The sequence below is a fragment of the Ursus arctos genome, unplaced genomic scaffold (genome assembly GCF_023065955.2).
Source record: "Ursus arctos isolate Adak ecotype North America unplaced genomic scaffold, UrsArc2.0 scaffold_1, whole genome shotgun sequence".
Classification (NCBI taxonomy): domain Eukaryota; kingdom Metazoa; phylum Chordata; class Mammalia; order Carnivora; family Ursidae; genus Ursus; species Ursus arctos.
Window position 1 is genome coordinate 59,685,999 of NW_026622763.1, and position 19,886 is coordinate 59,705,884.

Below are 19,886 nucleotides of genomic sequence, written 5' to 3' on the forward strand. Positions count from 1 at the left end.
TCAAAACAGGTAACATCAATGTAGTGTGTATTTTAAGTTATGCACTTGCTCTTAATTTACACAGATATCACTGTATTGTTCAAATGAAAAATTAATGGAAGTTTATAAGTGTTCATTCACAGCTCAGATTCACATCAAATGGTTGCCGAATTATTGTTTAGCCTTTAAATAACTTAGAAAATAATTTATAATATCTACTTGCTCACAGCCTTCTCCATCATTAATGTCTATTCTCTACCAAAATACACTAGCTGTATCGAAGTCTACTCCAACTTCAATGAGTGGGCTTCTAACTTCTATCACAAAATGAGCACCAGCAGCATGAAGGGGGTCTCCGGAGAGCAGAGACAAACATATAAATATGTAAGTAAAAATCCAAATAGTAATGAAGAAAAAAATCTAAAATCACTGTAAAGTGCAAAAGGCAGGTTTTAAATACTTCAATGAATCTTAGAGATAAGCTTTCATCCAAGAAGGGATTCCCTGCTTATCTGACAAATGGTATCCTAGATGAAGAAAGTATTTAATTCCATAGTATTTAATTCCATAGTATTTATCATGCTATAAAAGTCTATTTTGAGACATTACAGATTTCTTATTTTCATAATCACTAGGATAATTTCTGATCCACATGAATTTTTGTCACCAGCCTACAGAACAGTTCTCTCAAGTCAGGCTTCTGTAACATTTATGTGTCTCTGAGATCTTGCGGTAAAAGCCTTCCTTTGAAGAGGAAAATATCAACTAGCCCCCGCCATTCCCAGGAGGTTAAAAAATTTAAAATTAAGAAGCTACAAATTTTCTTGAATTACAGATTATAAGAAAGAAATGCAGTAACATCCAGGAGCTGTGAAAGCATGGTTAGCCCTGTGGATTTTTTAACTGGAAACATTCCTGTGTGGTCATACGTGATCTCTCCGATTTGTATCACCTGAACTGATGTGTTCTAGGTTGTTCAGCTGAAGTAGCTGAGGCAACTCAGACATTTTCAACCCAGGCTGTCATTAAAGTAATCATCATAAGGGACTTAGCTAATATTAATGACTTTCAGACCTCTAGTAATACCAATTCAAAGAAAAGTCCACCTCAACCCTAATTAAGAAAACCTGTTCCAACTGATTCATCAAAGGGCAAATGATGCTCTGACCTTTGTTACTCAGAATATGGCCCACTGTGCCGCTGCAATACCCTGGTGCTCATGACAATACCTGGGTGCTTATTAAAACGCTGGCTCCCGGGTCCCACTCCAGACCTACCGAATCAGAGTCCGCATTTTATAAGACCCTCGGGTTTTGTGTGTGTGAATAACTTGAAGAGGCACTCATCTAGAATGTATAGTCTAGGGATTAGGAGCATCAACATAATCTAGAAGCTTGTTAAAAAGGCAAATTTCTGGGTCCCACCTCCAACTATTGGAATCAGAAGGTCTGGAAGTGAGGTCCAGGTGTCCATACTTCAGCAAGCTCTCAAGGTGACTCATGTGCACCCTAAGGTTTAAGAACGAGGGGTCCAGAAACCTGTTACTCAGTGGATCTTTACCCAGGAGTCAATTACCTAAGTCTTTCCAATTATCCTTGGACCATCTACAGCCTGCTCTTTGGTCTAATTGCAAATTAATCTAGAATGGGTGGGAGGGAAGAGAGGAAACAAATCAACCTATTTTGCTTCCTGATCAGATTTATGATAAAGGTTTTGGAGAAGGTCACACAATTAGAGTGAGATATTTAGGATTATCAATGGATTACAGTACTCCATGAAACACATTTCCTCCATTACCATGGTTAATTAGGAATAGACCATAAAAGCATTCCTCTAGAAAGGCTAAAGAACATGATGTAATGTTGTCATGTGCAATAGAGAATGACACGTATCATGACTCAAGAAAATAAAGACCATTTATGCCCTGTGAGTTTGAGGTATGCTAAGCATGCCCAAACACAAATCCTTTTAGACTGCTAAAGATCACTTTTTTTTATTTTTATATCTCAGACTTTGCACCTTGACAACTTGTTCTTAATTCCATAGAATTTGCCAAGTGGCATGACCAGAAGTCAGATAATTATTTTAGTCATCTTCTACTCTGATTAACCTGTTCCTTAGTCCTGAAGAACAGTTTTTTACTCTCTGAATTAAAAAGGAAAGTTTGTGAGCAAAGTGGATATAAAATGGTAATACTGTAGACTGCTCTGTATTTTTGTTTGGATAATCTAAAAGACAGAGTAAATTTCCAAAAACAAAATGTGATCCACGTGAAAAGACGTCTACGCGCCGAAAGAGCACACTGCTCACGTAATCAACAACCATGTAATTTTAGCGTCCTCACAAATGCCATCAATGTGCTACCTCAACGCAAACATTCTAATTAGCCCGAAAAGTTATTTTTCTTAACAGCTACCAGCAACTTCGCTCGCCACCACCTCCCCAGACCTGCTAAAGTGTGCCAAATACAAAGAGGGTAAGGACAGAGGGTAAGCAGTCCGTGTAAAGCATGAGTGATAGAAGAACCAGGCAGAAACTATGGAGGCAAAAAGAAAAAAGGAAAAAAATTGTCCTTGGAAGTGCAAGCACTTCTGCAGAACAATTAACTTAATTAACCAGACACCATGAATATTCATAAGGCCGTTAATGTCTCCCACATCCAAACAGATAAATGTGATGTAATGACTTCCTAGTCAAGCATATCTAAAATTCTCATGAAAACTGCACCTACACTTTGGTCCTTTGCCTGAAATATCATAGAAATTAACAGTCCCTTGGCGATATTTTATTCTCCTCAAATTAATTGGAAAGCACGAATTTATTTATGTGAACGCTATAGGAATATATGGTTCGCAGCCATCAGGATGGGGATCGAGCCTTGTTTTACAACAACTGGATTGCTTTTTTTATTTTTATGTCTTCTCTGGCTTTTTCCTCTATCCTCCCTCCACCCCTTTAATCGGAATCTCGCTGTATAGTTCCTTAGCACCAGTTCCCATGGCAACAAACACCATTGCTAATGGCCAGCAGTTCAAATACAGGCTTCCCCACATCTGATCCATTTGAGTCTGACCATAATTCAGCGGCTTAGTCTGTTGGCTCAGTGGAGTAATTTACTAAACACTCTCCCTCTGGGTGTCTCTCTCCAGGAGGCAAATGGCTTCAAAGGCAGACTGTCTTCTGTGTGCAGCTTGGAAACTTCCTGCCTCGCTCTTGTTCCCATTCTCTATCAAAGCCCTGATGGGGCATTGAGTCCTCCTATTAGTACATCTTGCACATTCCCCCTCCTTATGCAATCCATAAGCTGGAACGCCTATACAACCACCACAATTTTGGCAACAGGCTGTATTTTCGAAGCCAAGTGCATTCAAATGGCATGTTAAAAAGATAAGCATAACCACCAGTTTTTCTAGCTAACTATTCACTTTATGTCAAATGCAGACCTGTGAGGATAACCATCTTTCCACTTTTGATTCACAGCAGTTAATAAGTGACCCCGGGAGTATATATACTAGTGAAGAGGAAACGCCCTCAGCACATCTACTTGGCGTGGAAGGAGACCCTGCAAAGCTCCACCATTATAGACACAGCTACTAAAATGACACGGAAAGGTGACAGTGGCCGCCGCCTCCACGCCAGCATCTATTTTTTTCTTTCCCAGTTGAGGTTATTTTGTTCTCTTCTGCTTAAAGACCATCAAAGGTTTTTCTCTATAGGCTTTATAATTACGAGGATATATCCAAATATGTCTTTCCTTTTAAATTCTTGGTTTTTTTTTTTAAGACTTCACAGTCTAAAAGAGCATTTGTATATCTTTAGTTCTCTGTCAATGAGCAATACTAACTATACTGAAATCCATACTAAATGAATGTGGTTATCAAATGGATAGAATGTTGAATTTTTTACCTAGGTACATTACTTCCTGTTTTCATAGGAAATAATCATTGTTTCTGCTGTTCTTGTGCAGAGAATAGCATGTGAGGTTTTCCAAATAAAAAGAAATAATCACTTTCCATCACTACTGTTTGTTTAAATAATTTTGGAAGAGTGAGTGGCATAACGTAATAAACTTGTGAAAGACGTTTTCCTCTCTTCTGGAAGCCAGGGCTGCTCCAGCTGTTCTCCCAGGCTCTGACCGTTTTCCCCCTCCCTTCCCCTAATCGCAAATTCTCCTAGAAAGGCTCCCAGCAGGGTGTTCCCTTGCTCTCAATCTCCCATTGTTCCCTACTGTTTCTCAAATACAATTCAGACCCCTCCCTGTGGCATCCTGGAGCCACCACAGTTTGGGACAATTTTGATCCCATCATCACCCAACCAATGGCCTGTTTTCTATTTCTCCATGCTCCTGGATTTCGCTTTGGCATTATTTCTGCAATGAAGAAAATAACTCATCCTCTTCAGGCCAGATCCCACCCACTGTTAGGCCTAATTCAAGTGGCACTGGCTCTATTAGCGTCTTCTTTACGTTCATTCACTTAAACAACATTACTGAGCGTTCACTGCGTCATGTTCTATGCTAGCTGCTGGCAATACAGCAGTGAGAATGGATCTTTTCGGCACTCTCAACCCCAGATTATCTCTTTATACTCCGATAATGGGAGTTACCACATTTTACTTCACAGGACACTGTAAGCAGCTTGACTACAGTGGCCCTGTTGTGACATTTCCTACCTGGGGCTGTTGGATCATCAGATCTCTATAGGGGAAGGTCGAGTAATAATTATCCCATTTGCTGACTGTTTACCTATGTCTTAAATCCTCCCCACACACCATCTAATATCATAATAACTTAGAATGAGGTGAATATATGTGTATCTTCTTTACAGATTGGAAAAATGAGCCTGAGGTGACTATGTGAGTATCGTTTTTACAGACTGGAAAAATGAGGCTGAGGTGAACATATGTGTATCTTCTTTACAGACTGGAAAAAGGAAACTCAAGGAAATTAAGGAACTTGTCTGAAGTCTCACGCGTGCTAGTGGAGATGCCAAACTTGGGCCTTTTCAATTGGAAGCGTGTGCATTGAGCTCTGTGTTACACTGTCTAGGTTAGGAGGGGAAACCAAAAGAGAGGAGGAGAGCCTCCATTTAGCAAATCCACGGGCGCTCGCTTGCCTGCTGGTATCAACCCAAGTGGAAGCTGCGCCCGGACAGGGGTGAGGAGGCTGTCTGTCTCCTTCCCAGCACTCTTCTGGGCTCTCAGAAGCAAAGCATGGGCAACTTCACTGGCAGATCCATCTCCACCAACACAGACGACGCTAGAAAACAAGAAATGAAGAATGCAATGCTTTAAAATAATTGGTCATAATTCATGAAATCTCAACTTCAATATAGTAGCCTTCTACACTCAACGTGATTACTCACACGCACTTTCCAGCATTTCAGCAAGCGTCAACAAGTAAGAAGGCTCTAGCACTGCACTGCTCAAGTCTACTTCGCAGACATAATACCTACACGATACCCCACAGACAAAATATTTTTAAGTGGGTTAAGAGGCATTAAAACATTTGAACATGTTCATTGACATCGAACCTGTGTTTTGCTCTGTTAATATCCGGAAGTATATTGTTCTCCTTATATCTTAATAGTCATGTGTAATTCATTTAACCAACTGCCAATTTTCAATACAGCTCTGAAAAGACAGACAGTTGTAGAAGTCATGTAAAAAATGAAACTTTGGGGTCGCCTGGGTGGCTCAGTCGGTTAAGCAGCTGCCTTCAGCTCGGGTCATGATCCTGGGGTCCTGGGATCAAGCCCCGTGTTGGGCTCCCTGCTCAGCGTGGAGTCTCCTTCTCCCTCTCCCTCTGCCTGCCGATCCCCCTGCATATGTGCGCGTTCTCTCTCTCTGTCAAATAAATAAATAAAATTTAAAAAAAAAAGAAACTTTAAGAAGCTATTCATCAGTAGTATATAAATACAGTAATTGCAAACCTGAGTTTTTTTTAATCTTTTGGACATTACTGCTAGATGGCATTTTTTAAATTATTACTACTACCCTTTTGACCCTAGTCAGTACTGCTAATAATTTTTTAAAGACCTCACAGTAAGCAGACTATGGCAGAAGTGGTGGTAGGAATTCATGAAAGTAATGTATAAAATTTCAGAAATTTGTTTCATAATTATTTATATTTAAAAGACGTAAAATAATCTTAGGTAGCAAAATCACATTAATTTACCCAAAAGGAGGAACGGTTTGTGTTTTGAGTGTCATGATAAACTCAAAGAGGTGTCATAACTCGAGGCTTCTAAGGGCCCAGCAAAACTGGAAGAGCACACGGAGTCTAAAGGAGGGACAGATTCTCGGTTCAGCCCGCTCACATCATCTGGGAGGCATCCCTGGATTTTTCTAGAGATTTTTCATCCTCTGATTTTTCTAGAGAAGTCACAGATTTGGATTTTGGGGTGAGTCTCCCAATTTGTCAAAATTATCAACTAGCATTCAATATATTTAAAATCTCTATGTGCCAAACAAAACAGCCTATAGGGGCGCCTGGGTGGCACAGCGGTTAAGCGTCTGCCTTCGGCTCAGGGCGTGATCCCGGCATTATGGGATCGAGCCCCACATCAGGCTCCTCCACTAGGAGCCTGCTTCTTCCTCTCCCACTCCCCCTGCTTGTGTTCCCTCTCTCACTGGCTGTCTCTATCTCTGTCGAATAAAATAAAATAAAATAAAATCTTAAAAAAAAAAAAAACAGCCTATGGACCATGAGTTGCAGGTTTTATTTTTTTTTTTAAGATTTATTTATTTATTTTAGAGAAACGGCAGGAGGGAGGCGCAGAGCGAGAGGGAGAGAGAAACCCAAGCGACTCCATGCTCAGCACGGAGTCTGAGGTAGGGCTCGATCTCAGGACCCGGAGATCAGACTTGAAACAAACTGAGTCAGACACTCAATTGACTCTGCCACCCAGGTGCCCCAATCACCAGGTTTTAAATGGTTCCGTAAGTTTAGGAAGCCCTGAACATTCGTGAACCCAGAGGCTGAAGGTCCATCAACTCCCCCCACCCTGCTCTCAGCCGTCCAGCCCCTGCATAGAGCTGAGGTTCAGCCCTAGGACAGCACACAGCCTAGCAGACCCAGGTCCACCCCCGTCATCAGAGACTCCAGGAGGTGGGATACGACCCAGGTCATTTCTGGCTAGGGGTATTACTTTAGGTCTGAAAGTATTCTAGGGGTTCATAATGTGGCCACTGATTCAGAAAAAAGTGATTTTATCTACGGAGGGTCAACTTTATGTCAGAAAATACGTTGGTTCTTTTTTGTTAAATCCTCAGAATTCTATAAAGTAGGCCATTGGCCTCATCTTTATAAAGGGGGAAGCCAAGGTTTCATGTGAACCTTGTCTATCTGATTTCAAAGATCTCGGAAATTTGCCAACATTCTATGAATTTAATTATACCAATCAGATTCATGCCCACCTGCTGAGGTGTGTGTGATCTCAAAGGACCACATAAAGTCATCCAACAGAGCACCTAACTTAGCACCGGAGAACCTGACCTTCCCTAACCTTCCCATGCAGCACGGCAGCGCTGACCCCTGGAGCCCCGCATCCCGTTAGAGCGTCTCGTACGTGCTCACTCACTGCTAGAACTGAGAGGGACAGCTCCTCTGTGAACACACTCTGCCACAAAAGCCTTCGGATTTTTGTCATAACACATTCTATGTTACATATTTTGAAATTTTAACAAATGATAATTACAACAAAAAAATAACATTTAGTGAATAATTACTGTGTACCAAGCACTGTTCTCAGTACCCTCCATGTTTTAACTCATTTAATTTGGACAATAACTATATGCAATAGATAACTTTTACCTTCCATTTCAAATTAGGAAACTAAGGCATAGGAAGATTAAGTAACTTTTCCAAGGTCATTACATAAGTGACAGAAGGAGGATTTGAAACATCACATATTCGGCCTTAGAGACAACTGCACTACTACTATTCCGTGTATTACAATCCTTTCCAACATGTGAAACCTAATGAAAAATCATCTTATGAGAGGTTTACTATTTTGAAAATCAAAATAGGGGCGCCTGGGTGGCTCAGTCATTAAGCGTCTGTCTTCGGCTCAGGGCGTGATCCCGGGGTCCTGGGATCGAGCCCCACATCAGGCTCCTCCACTGGGAGCCTGCTTCTTCCTCTCCCACTCCCCCTGCTCGTGTTCCCTCTCTCGCTGGCTGTCTCTTTCTTGTCAAATAAATAAATAAAATCTTTAAAAGAAAGAAAGAAAGAAAGAAAGAAAGAAAGAAAGAAAGAAAGAAAGAAAGAAAGAAAGAAAGAGAGAGAGAGAGAAAGAAAGAAAGAAATAGAATCAGTGTAGAATTAAATGTGTTAAAAAAAATACATTTATGTTGATAACTATGTTAAGATTAAGGTGAACCTTAAGATCACCTCCAGAAATAGTTACTCAACCTCGGGGATACACTTAATGCAAACATATCACAAGAGTCTGGACATTATAAGAAAAGGCAAAGCAAACAAATACCCACAACCTTTTATAATGTGTTAATTTAACAACACTTGAGAATTACCCTAAAACATAAACCTTAGAGTAACTAATCCTTTGCATGTGATACATCTTATATTTTCAGAAAAAGTAAACTCCTTGCCATGACCCCAAATACAGTGATTTTGTCTGGAAGAGTACAACCAGAAGCTGATACCTTATTTCTCTTCATAAAATATCTCTTTATATAATTTTTAAATGGGTGTTTCTTCATCTATAAACCAGTATCATCATTGAAATGTTCAATAGGTTACTGGATTTTGATTTCAACTTTTTCTTTTTTGAAAAGAGGTACTTAAAAAAATACTTTACTTAGTAATACAGATATCATGGTCAATGTGATCAACTGTCAATGTTAGTCAAATAATGTTTAAATCAGTATGGGTCTAGTTCATGGTGAAATTAAAAAAAAGAGAAAAACTGTGTAATTCAACAAGTTCAAATAAAAACTTTGAAACAAAATGGGAAAATATTAGTATATTTACCACTGCATAAGAGCTATAGATTAGCTTAACCATGTTCACACTTGTAAATTCAAGCGTTACTGCTTCAAGTCTATGCACCTGATAGTACTCTGTTCTTTGCCTTTACAAAACTTTCTGTGCATAGTAAAAATAGGGGGCAAATAAAAAGGGACAATCCTACAAGTCTGAGCAATGGATCTCAGAGTGTTTGCTAGAACAAGCCAGAGTTGCACAACAGAGGTCTTGAGTACTGATAGATGTGTTCCTGTTAGCCTTTTTATCACAATATCTTCATAGAAACATATATAACTCATTAAAAATTCCAAAATCTTAGCAAGTAACATTTCTTAAACATTATTTACCAAACCACTTTGCTTTATTAAATAGACACAGAATATTTCTTGCATCTTAAACTCTCTGGTCTGTGTCTAAAAACCTTTAGACAATTTTCTAATCACACTCTATCAATAGCTTCACTTGAGTCAGGCAGAAATGCTTCAGGCTCAAGTTCTTGAAGGAATGCCCTCTCTCATCAAAAGATCACAAAACCTTGGGGGTAGCTTAGCCCTACCTTGAAAATCTTGGGCCTCTTTCTCAAAAAGTGTTCCAATAGCCACTCTTTGAACAAGTTCAAAAACAGGGAACTCACAAATGGAGTGCATTCCATTTTCAAATACTTCAACTTGTTAGAGAATTGTTCTTTCTTTTTAACTGAAGTATATCTGACATATGCTGTGAGTGTCAGGTATATAACATAATGACTTGGTATTTGTGTGCGTTGCAAAATGATCTTCACAATAAGTCTGATTACCAGCCATCATCATACAAAGTCACGAAAAAACTATCTTCTTGTGATGAGAACTTCCAGGATCTCTTTTAGCAACTTTCAAATATGCAGTACACTGTTATGGACTATAATCACCATGCCGTACGTTACATCCCCCTGACTTATTTATGACTGGAAGTCTGCACCTCTCCATCTCCCTCATCCATTTCACCCATCCCCCGTCCTCCCCTCCAGCAACCACCAATCTGTTCTCTGTTATCTTGCCATTTGCAACAACGGAAGGACCTAGAGAGTAATATGCTAAGTGAAATAAGTTAGAGAAAGATAAATACAATGATTTCACACATATGTGGAATCTAAAAAACAAAACAAAATTCATACAAAGAATTTTTCTCGTAAAATGTCTAAAGAAACTATATTTCCATTGTTCTCCACATATACCTAATCTATATAATTCTAAGTGGACGGACTTAAAATGACGATTTTTACCAAGTTTTCCCATCTCCCAGTGGAAAAACTGGGCCCATGAAAATAAATGAGATACTTAAGGAATCTTACAAAAGAGATGATTTTCAATAGAAATTTTAAATTATTATAAGTCCTAAATAAATCAGCATGCTGCGGGATTCAGAAACCGTTAAATCATTGAACTGAAATCACAGAATAGTTAGGTCAAACTTTGTGGTTAAAAAAATGTGGATAATAACTAAAAGATCAGTGTACCTTTCAGGGCCACACCGTTAAATAACAACACCTGCCATGTGAGATAAACAAGAATTAAGTATATTCAGCTAGAGAAAAAAAATTACGTTCATCATTCTGCAAAATTCTTCTCTTTTTTTAAAGATTTTATTTATTTATTTGAGAGAAAGAGAAATCACAAGTGGTGAGGAGGGGCAGAGGGAGAGGGAGAAACACAATCTCTGAGCAGGGAGCCCAATGCGGGGCTCGATCCCAGGACCCTAAGATCATGACCTGAGCAGAAGGCAGATGCTTAACGGACTGAGCCACCCAGGCGCCCCTCTGCAAAATTCTTCTTGATCTTTACATAGTAATAATTACCAATGGAACTTATTTATACATAGCACATTTGATGGAATACTTCAAAATTCTGATGGGCAAGACCAGGTCTAATATCTATGATATCTGTTACCCTCATTATTTATATAATCACGTTTTGAAGAAAGGACTTATTTGCAATACAGCCACACTTCTATACTTGCAAGCTGTGTTTCAGGACTATGCAGCATATTAAAGTGGTAGCTTGTGGGCAAGACTCCCCTAATTACTATTCTTAAATTGTATACTTGCAAGATAATTTGCCAAAAGTAGCCTGTTAATCAATCTGTCTAGCTTTAAGTATAAAGCTCTTAAATAATCTCCTACCTCATACTCCCCATCCTCAATATTCATATAATGTTGCCATCTACATTTGCTCCTCTCAAATTCCTTTTTGAAAAGTCTTGTTTTACTTGTCAAACTTTCTTCTCCATCCACTGATATTGTTTCTTATCAAAAAATATTAAGCATTTCTGGAAATACAACCCCGCTAATGCTCTATTTTGATTGCACCACTTTCCTTCCTAAAATATTCTAGTAGTTCTTTGGGAAGACCAAAGCCTTTCATTCTACAGTTCAAAGATAAAACTGTCCTTCCTGATATTATATTTTGTTTCCTGCCCATCACCATGTGACACAGATAATTCACATACTTGCCACCTTTTAAAACCCTGAAATATCAACCTTTGTAAAAAATCTTCCCTAAAGTGTTTTTGTCTTACACATCAATCCATCACTTTAGCAAACTGATTTGCCTACTTTTTAAAAATGGTTATTAAAGTATGTCACTTGCCTTGTTTCTAATGTTTGCATGACAGTGAACAATTTCTACACACTCCAGCAATGTACTACAAAACACACTTTCCAATGCCTACTCTGGATAGCACACTTAATTCGTAGCCACTAAATTATAAAAGAATTAAAATTAGCATCTTTTATTTATACTGAAAATAATATATATATACATATATATGTGTGTGTATATATATATACATATATATGTGTGTGTATATATATATACATATATATGTGTGTGTGTGTATATATATATATATATATGATTTTATTTATTAATTTGAGAGAGAGAGAAAGAGAGTGAGTGCACAAGCAGGGGGTAAGGGGCAGAGGCAGAGGGAGAAGCAGACTACCCACTGAGCAGGGCGCACGATGTGGGGCTCCATCCCAGGACCCTGAGATCATGACCTGAGCAGCAGGCAGATGCTTAACTGACTGAGCCACCCAGGCACCCCAATGTATTTGTATTTATAAAATATTTACCTGCAATCATAGCCAAATGAACCAGTGGGTAGCTATTAACACTATCCATAAATTTCAAAAGAGGATCACAATACAGTTATACCATATGACCTTCCATCAATGCTTTTCTAGATACTCACAGGGTTAAAGCTAAGAATTAAGGACTACACATCCACATATACGCACATTAGGTCAGTATAACGTGGTCCTCTCTGACTTCCCGGTACTTACAGATTTCTCCTTTTGTATTCCTATGCCCGGTCCTGAGAGCTAGAGGACCGTGCCACAGTGTCATCATTAATTGTTATTACATAGCTATGAATGAAATAGTCTAATTACATACACCACAAATACCGAAGTATTTATAAGTCCCAAATACGTGGCGAAAAACTAATGAAAACATTTTATAACATACGCCATGTGACACAAATAGATTGATAGTATAACCTACCCATCAAATTCCTGGAGTTCACAATCCCTCAGCAGTGCCAGAGCATGCCCTGCATATTCAGTTACTATTTAAAAACAAAAACCAAAAAACAGGTGAAAGTTTTAAACAACAATCTACACTCTTTAACTTAGTTTGGCAAAATAATATCATAAACATATGGTCGGGTCATAAAACAACATTTATCCTTGAATATTTATATTTTAATCATGGGAAAGAGGATTAAGTGTTACTTGCCTGATGTGTTTTATAGCTTTATGTAAAAGAGGGTCATATATTTGTTCCAACTACGTAAGTCATTCGGGGCTATCCCACACACAGCAGTTAGATCGTTTATCTTGGTGCTTGTCTGTTCAGCGTTCCCTTCCTGATATTATAAAGAAGATACATTTCCTTTACATCAGAAGCCTAAGAGCAGCAGTATTTTGAAAATAAGGCATATTAGCTGGCATCAAACAGCCAATGTTAAATCGCTTTGGCAACCTTACATGAATACATTAGTTGAAAGGTTAGTGTAAGATTTACATACGAGAAGAACGGGTATCTGGAACTGCTAGACTAAAAAGAGGAGGAGCTGGATGTGAAAATAACGAAGCAAAGCCAACCCCAATGATAACAGACCCGAAGCTGAGGAGGAGGGTGGCAGGGACCCACCAGAGCCGGAGCCTCTGAGGAAATGAATCTGTCACTCCCTATCGCTGTCTCTACAGTCGTGAGGCCCTACGCGGTATTGTAAACGCCAGTGGAGACAGGATAAACTGGCACACTGCAGATGGCACCAGGCATCCCAACCACATTTAGCATTTTCTAGGGCAGCGCTGCCAGAAGAGACAGCCCAGCTGTATCCACCCATCAAAGATTTCTGCTGACTGACATGACATTGCAGATGGATTTTTTGTGTAAGAATGTGCATCATTATATGCAAGATTACATTAATCTTTCATGCCTGTCTGTCCCTGGTGCCAGCATGGTTCAAGCTTTTCCTACAATGTTTTTAGATATTGTTAAGAATTATTAGTCTTGGTGTCTAAAAGAATCATTCTGTATCCAGCAGCATTACATTGTAATTCTCCCACAGCTTATTCAAATGCTGTTAACATTCACATGAATAAAACTTCTCTATATTAAATTCTAATCAGAAGAAAGCTAGGAGAAAACTAAGTATAAAATATTCATATTAATAAAGTTGGAAAGTTAAGTTATCATAAATGATTGGGTTGATCATTTATAACCTCAGCAAGTACTTGCAACTTAAAAATACAAAATAAAATGTTATATACATACACACACTGAAAATATTTAATGATATTATGAAGAAATATTTTTGCTGAGAATCAGTTTATCAAGTCTTGCTTATATGCTAAAGCTTACTTTGATAAAGCTTTTCAAATCCAGTATCAAATTAGCTTTAAAATTAAGCTATGGCTAAATGCTATCTTCATTTATTTATTTATTTTAATATTTTTTTATTATATTATGTTAGTCACCATACAGTACATCCCTGGTTTTTGATGTAAAGTTCCATGATTCATTAGTTGCGTATAACACCCAGTGCACCATGCAATACGTGCCCTCCTTACTACCCATCACCAGCCTATCCCAATCCCCCACCCTCCTCCCCTCTGAAGCCCTCAGTTTGTTTCTCAGACGTATTTCACTTAGCTAAATGCTATCTTTATTCAGGAAAAAATTTTAAATAATATTCTACTTCTTTGATCTTGCAGGTGGAATTTGACAATATATTGATGCAATTTATCTAAGAAGAGTAATTTTAAAATGACATTAGAAAAATTTAAAAAAAAAAATAGTGACCTGGAACAAAGAGAAAAGATGAAAGAAACTTGATCACAATATATTAGGAAAATGAACAAAGGAAGGAAGTCCTTGGCATCAGGGGCTCATATTCTGGAGGCAGACACTAGACACTAATTTTAAAACATGAGTGCACGATATGAAGTAGTAGTAAGTGTTTATAAAGAAAAATAATGCAGGGAAAATGGGTAGAGAATAATCTGGACTGCTATTCAGATACAGTAGAAGAAACTGATGTATTTAGACAGAATATTATGGGCCCTAGAGTCAGAAAGAGCCAGATTCAAATCATCCCATTCCAAGTAAACATAAGGAGTACACTGCTAGGCAAATGCAGTTTTAAAAGGTCACTAGCCTTTTCTTTCACTTGCTTTCCTTTTCTGATGAGAATGACACCCTATGCTCCTTCTATTCAGGAAATCTGGAGACTCCATTCTTTGCAAGGCTTCGAACTCAGTTCTCAGTGCTGGGATTCCCCACCGACCCTAACCTTCAACGGATACACTACTTCATCAAGAAGACAAGATTGGAGGAAAGTAATGTCTTGCGGTTAATGCTGAATGTTGATGAGGAAATAGGCTGAAGTAAAATCAGATGAGACTTGGTCTTAAAGAAACATTTCTTGGTCTGGTGATAAAAGCCTATAATGGGATAAGATACTGAGATGGTATTTTCTTTCCTGTCCTAAAGGTGCTTCTGACGTAGTAAGCTCCAAATGGAATCTGTCATTTCCACCTTCGGATGCCTCTCAAATACTTTGTTCTCTGTGCTCCATCATCTCCTCCTTGCTACCCAAGACAGAAAAATTACTTCCTCGCTTGTCTCCCTCCTCACTCTCCACAACCACTCCAAGGTCAAGACCAGTTGTTTTGGTCTTGTTGCTATAGTATCCCATCTCAAGCCAGTGCCCTTGATCTAGCCACCAGTGTTTTTAATGTAGATAGTACAGTCTCTTCCCCAGCCTCCCTCCAACATTTATCCTACTCTCCCCAGAATGACTTTCTCACGTATTCGATCACATCCTTTTTCTATATAATCTCCACTGATGAATCTTCACTGTCCCCACAGACAAACCTCTAACTCCCAGACATCTGAGTATTAGAAACAGGATTTGTCATATACATCCACAATTATTTAAGGAATAACAAAAAGAACCTTTCACCCAGAAATCTCTCTTTAGCTGGATAGGATGCATGATCGGGTACTCTCCAGATCTTTATGAAAATGCAGGTAAAACTGGGAAGAAAGAAAGCCTCAGCCTACTAGCATCTTTTGTGACTGAATTTTATCAAATTGCCTAGCTTTCTGCTGGGCAAGATCAGGAATAGCAAGAGGCATTTCCAAGGAGGGAAGGCTTTAAGTAGAGACAAAGAGACAAAGAGAAAAAAAATCCCAAGAGGAGATTTGGTAAAAGTATCATAAATTAAACTCATGACCGTAGAGGCAGGGGGGGAAAAAAGTGACAATAAACTCCACTTTCTTGGCAATTCCACCAGGGCCAGATAGGAAGTAAAAATTATCTGGTGACCAGGCACTCCCATGAGCCCTGAGTTGGCAGAGATCAAGGCTAAATTCAGAGAAGTGTCCTTGACCCTGATAATGATGGTATGATGAGGTCCAGCAGCTTTGTTAACACAAAAATTGACTGAAAAAGATGGAATTGCCTACCATGAACAAGAAAGATTAAGGGCAGACATATTATCTGTTTCAAATATTTCAGTGACTCCTATACACAAGACGGGACACATTTATTTTGTATTACTACAAAAGAGAACATCGACTCTAAAAATTACAAGGAGGCAAAAGTCAGCTCACAAGTTCTCCCCGCAGTTTACGCCCTGCACAAAGGCGTTTGGCCGAAGAGGCAGATACGTTTGCGATCTAGCCAGTGTACCTAACTCTACATGCTGGTGGCCTGGCGCGGAGTCAGCCCAGAAAGAAGGGCACCTTTACATCAGCACAAAAAAGGTGCCTTTTGTGACATGCACAAGGCACAGCGACCCTGAACTCAAGAACGACTAGCAGTATTATCCAGTAACGGCAGACACTGACACCCAAGCTTGGGTACCCGAGCAAAGGCTGAGAGCCTGTCCAATGAGCAGGGCCACACCGACAGTCCACCACACGGGGGAAATGAAGCTAGACGGCCTCTAAAGTTAGTTCCACTCGGATTTCTGTTGCCTTTTTACACTTTATTGTTCTATGAATTATCCTATGAAACTATAATCTCTCGAGAACTCTCTCACACTTGAAATAATGTAATTCCTAAAGTCTGCTCTGTTTGGGGAGAAAGATAAAGAAACAGTATTACAGGCCAGCTTGGGCTCACCGCACATGTTCTTCTTCGATTCAAAAGCCAACAAGTTATTGGGGAAAAAAAAAAAGCCTCCGTTCTAAGTTCTTCCTGAAGTTCCTGAAGTTCTTCTGATACCATTGTTAGATAAGATACTGGGGGGGGGGGGGGGCTTCAGCTCAGGGATTTCAAAAGATGCTGATCTATATTCAGAAGTAGTTAGGGTTTTAGCAGTAAACAAAATGAAAAGTATATTTTTATTAATGTGGTGACTTTTTTTTTTTTAACTGGACGTTTATACCTTCTGACACCCTTCACTCATGTCTCCCACTCCCCACCTCCCACCTCTGGCAATCAACAATCTGTTCTCTATACCTATGTGTTCAGTTGGGGGTTTGTTTTTGTCTTTTGTTTTTGTTAAGATTACACATATAAGGGGCGCCTGGGTGGCACAGCGGTTAAGCGTCTGCCTTCGGCTCAGGGCGTGATCCCAGCGTTCTGGGATCGAGCCCCACATCAGGCTTCTTCCTCTCCCACTCCCCCTGCTTGTGTTCCCTCTCTCGCTGGCTGTCTCTATCTCTGTCAAATAAATAAATAAAATCTTTAAAAAAAAAAAAAAGATTACACATATAAGTGAGATCAAATGGTAATTTATCTTTGTCTGACTTATTTCACTTAGCATAATGCCCTCAGGTCCACTCATGTTGTTACAAATGTCAGGAGTTCCTTCTTTTTTATGACCAGATAATATTCCCCCGCCCCACACACACACACAGATACCACATTTTCTTTTCCATTCATCCACTGATGGACACTTAGTTTGCTTCCATGTCTTGGCTATTGTAAATAATGCTGCAACGATCATGGGAGTGCAGCTATCTTTTTGAGTTAGTCTTTTTTTTCTCCTTCAGATAAATACCCAGAAGTGGAATTGCTGGGTCATATGGTAGCTCTACTTTTAAATTTTTGAGGAACCTCCATACTGTTCTCCGCAGTGGCTGCACTACGTTACATTCCCACCAGCAGTGCACAAGGGTTCCCTTCTCTCCACATCCTCACCAACCCTTGTCTCTTTGATAATAGCCGCTCTAACAGGTGTGAGGGGATGTATTTCACTGCAGTTTTGATTGGCAGTTCCTTGATGATGAGTGATGTTGAGCACCTCTTCATGTCCTTGTTGGCCATCTGGATGTCTTCTTTGGGAAAATGGCTTTTGAGTTCCTCTACCCATTTTTTTAGTCCAACTATTAATTTTGCTACTCATTTTTTAAAAGAACTTTGTAGAAAAAATCCTTTAAAATGTACATGTACAGCTAGAATGTTTCAAATCCTGCCTCATTTATCTAAGTACTATCTCCTAGTGAATTTATCATCATGTAGAATTTATTATGTAATTTATATTCCACTTAGACTCAGCAATGCACACAAGATATGTTAAAATAATGGTCACACTGGACATGCAGAAAATATGTACCTTTCTGTTTTACTCTTTCATACATTTTTTCTTTTAAAGTGTGAACTGAGCCTATTACATAATTTATGACACAGATATGCACGGCATTATGACCATCCTTCTGTGGCACTTCGTAGTATACAAGGTAGTTTCAAATATATTATCTGACTCAAACTACAAAACTGCACTGGGACACAGGCAGGAAGACTCTAACGCTTTTCAAGTATCCACACATTTATTCAGTCCTTCGCCCAAAAAACTTTTAAAATATAAATATTTAGCTAATATACATACTAAAATGGTTTTATACGCAGAAGATGCAGTTTTATAATTTTGCCTGTAGGAGGAGTGTTAGGCAGCTAATAATTAGCCATTCGGCACAAATATATAAGAAAATTCTAAATTTGCTTTATGAAATGCTCTAATTTTATGTTAAACTAAATATAATATTCAATAATATTATCAAATCTAGGGGAAAAAGAGCCACAGGACATAAAACTCTTCTCTCCAATACAAAAGAAAGCAAGCACATCCTTATCATTTCCTCTGCCTTCCATTAGGTTCCTTCATGTACCAGCGTCCTTTCTCCTAGGCCGTCTCTTCCTTCCTCATCTCTGGTCTGTTGGCAGAATCATCTCTGCTAAACCGGATGACGATGCGATGACACCAACTTCGGAGCAATACAGGAGGAGGAAACTACTGAGTGCGGCGTGAACATCCATCCGGGATCTGGACTGAAACTTCCTCTAGTGCACATAGTTGTGAGCCTTCCCAGAAGGCCTTTTTATTATTTTCTCCCTAGTAGAACCCAGATTCAGTTCAGGTATTTTCAGCCTTCAAGAAAAGGGGGTCCTAGTTGCAGCCCTTGGGAAGAGTCTTAAGAGTTAAGAGTGGTTGTTCCAGGTTGGACAGACGGGAGGAAATTTTAATCCTGGCTTGGTAGTAGAGCATGTCGAATCTCTCCCGTACACACCCCCTCCCTATCCCACTTGATGTGAACGAAGAAGGATCTAATCTACTGGCAACAATTTTATGATGATGGAAGGATCGAATTTAAGATGAAGTCAAAACTGAGGAGGCCAAAGCAAATTAAGGAGAGAATTCCGAAGATATTATGGGTTATACACACCCCCCCACACACACACCACACACACACACACCCCCCCCCACACACCCCCCCCCCCACACACACACCCCCCACACACACACCCCACTTGTAGGTGCTTGCAAGCTTGCCTTCCTTCCCTTACTTTTCTTCTTCTGTTTATGCACAGAAAACCATGTCTGCCTCTGACTCTCCAAAACGGTCTAGTGCAAATACTTTGAGTCTTCTGATCAAAATATCACCCTCTGAGATACCAGAGTTCTTGTGTGTGTGTGTGTGTGTGTGTGTGTGTATCCCAATTATATTTCTTTGAATCCCCAATAAACTAAAAGCCCCACAAGAGCAGGGTGATAACTTATGCATCTTCTGCACAGTGTTGAACACAAAGCACTCTACAAGAGTTTCCTGAACCGAAAGATATATAGTAGTATCTACATAAAACTGTTTGGACATTAAATCATGCAACAAAATAATGTTATTAAGTTTGCCTATAAGTTTATTCAACTTTTAATTGTCTCATCCTAATAAGAATTTCACACTTTTTTGTCCCACCCATCGTTGAAAATCTTCAGTGGGAAGGAATGATAGACAGGAATTGTTTCTTGTCCTTTTAAACTACATTTAAGTAAAACCAAAATTCACAAAGGTAAAAGATTAACTTCTTACTACAATTTTATTTTAGTCAGAAATTCCTCCTGAAGTTTTCATGATAGTATCTCTTG

General features: G+C 39.1%; 1 protein-coding gene across 1 annotated transcript in view; it reads right to left on the minus strand.

Moving 5' to 3' along the window:
- Positions 1-19,886, minus strand: part of CERKL (ceramide kinase like) — a 111,919-nt gene that overhangs the window by 11,045 nt on the left and 80,988 nt on the right. Inside the window, exons 4-5 of the mRNA XM_026492401.4 lie at positions 12,505-12,568; positions 5,094-5,236 (exon numbers count right to left, since the gene is read on the minus strand). Coding sequence (XP_026348186.2) covers positions 5,094-5,236; positions 12,505-12,568 — 207 coding nt within the window. The remainder of the gene's footprint in view (positions 1-5,093; positions 5,237-12,504; positions 12,569-19,886) is intronic.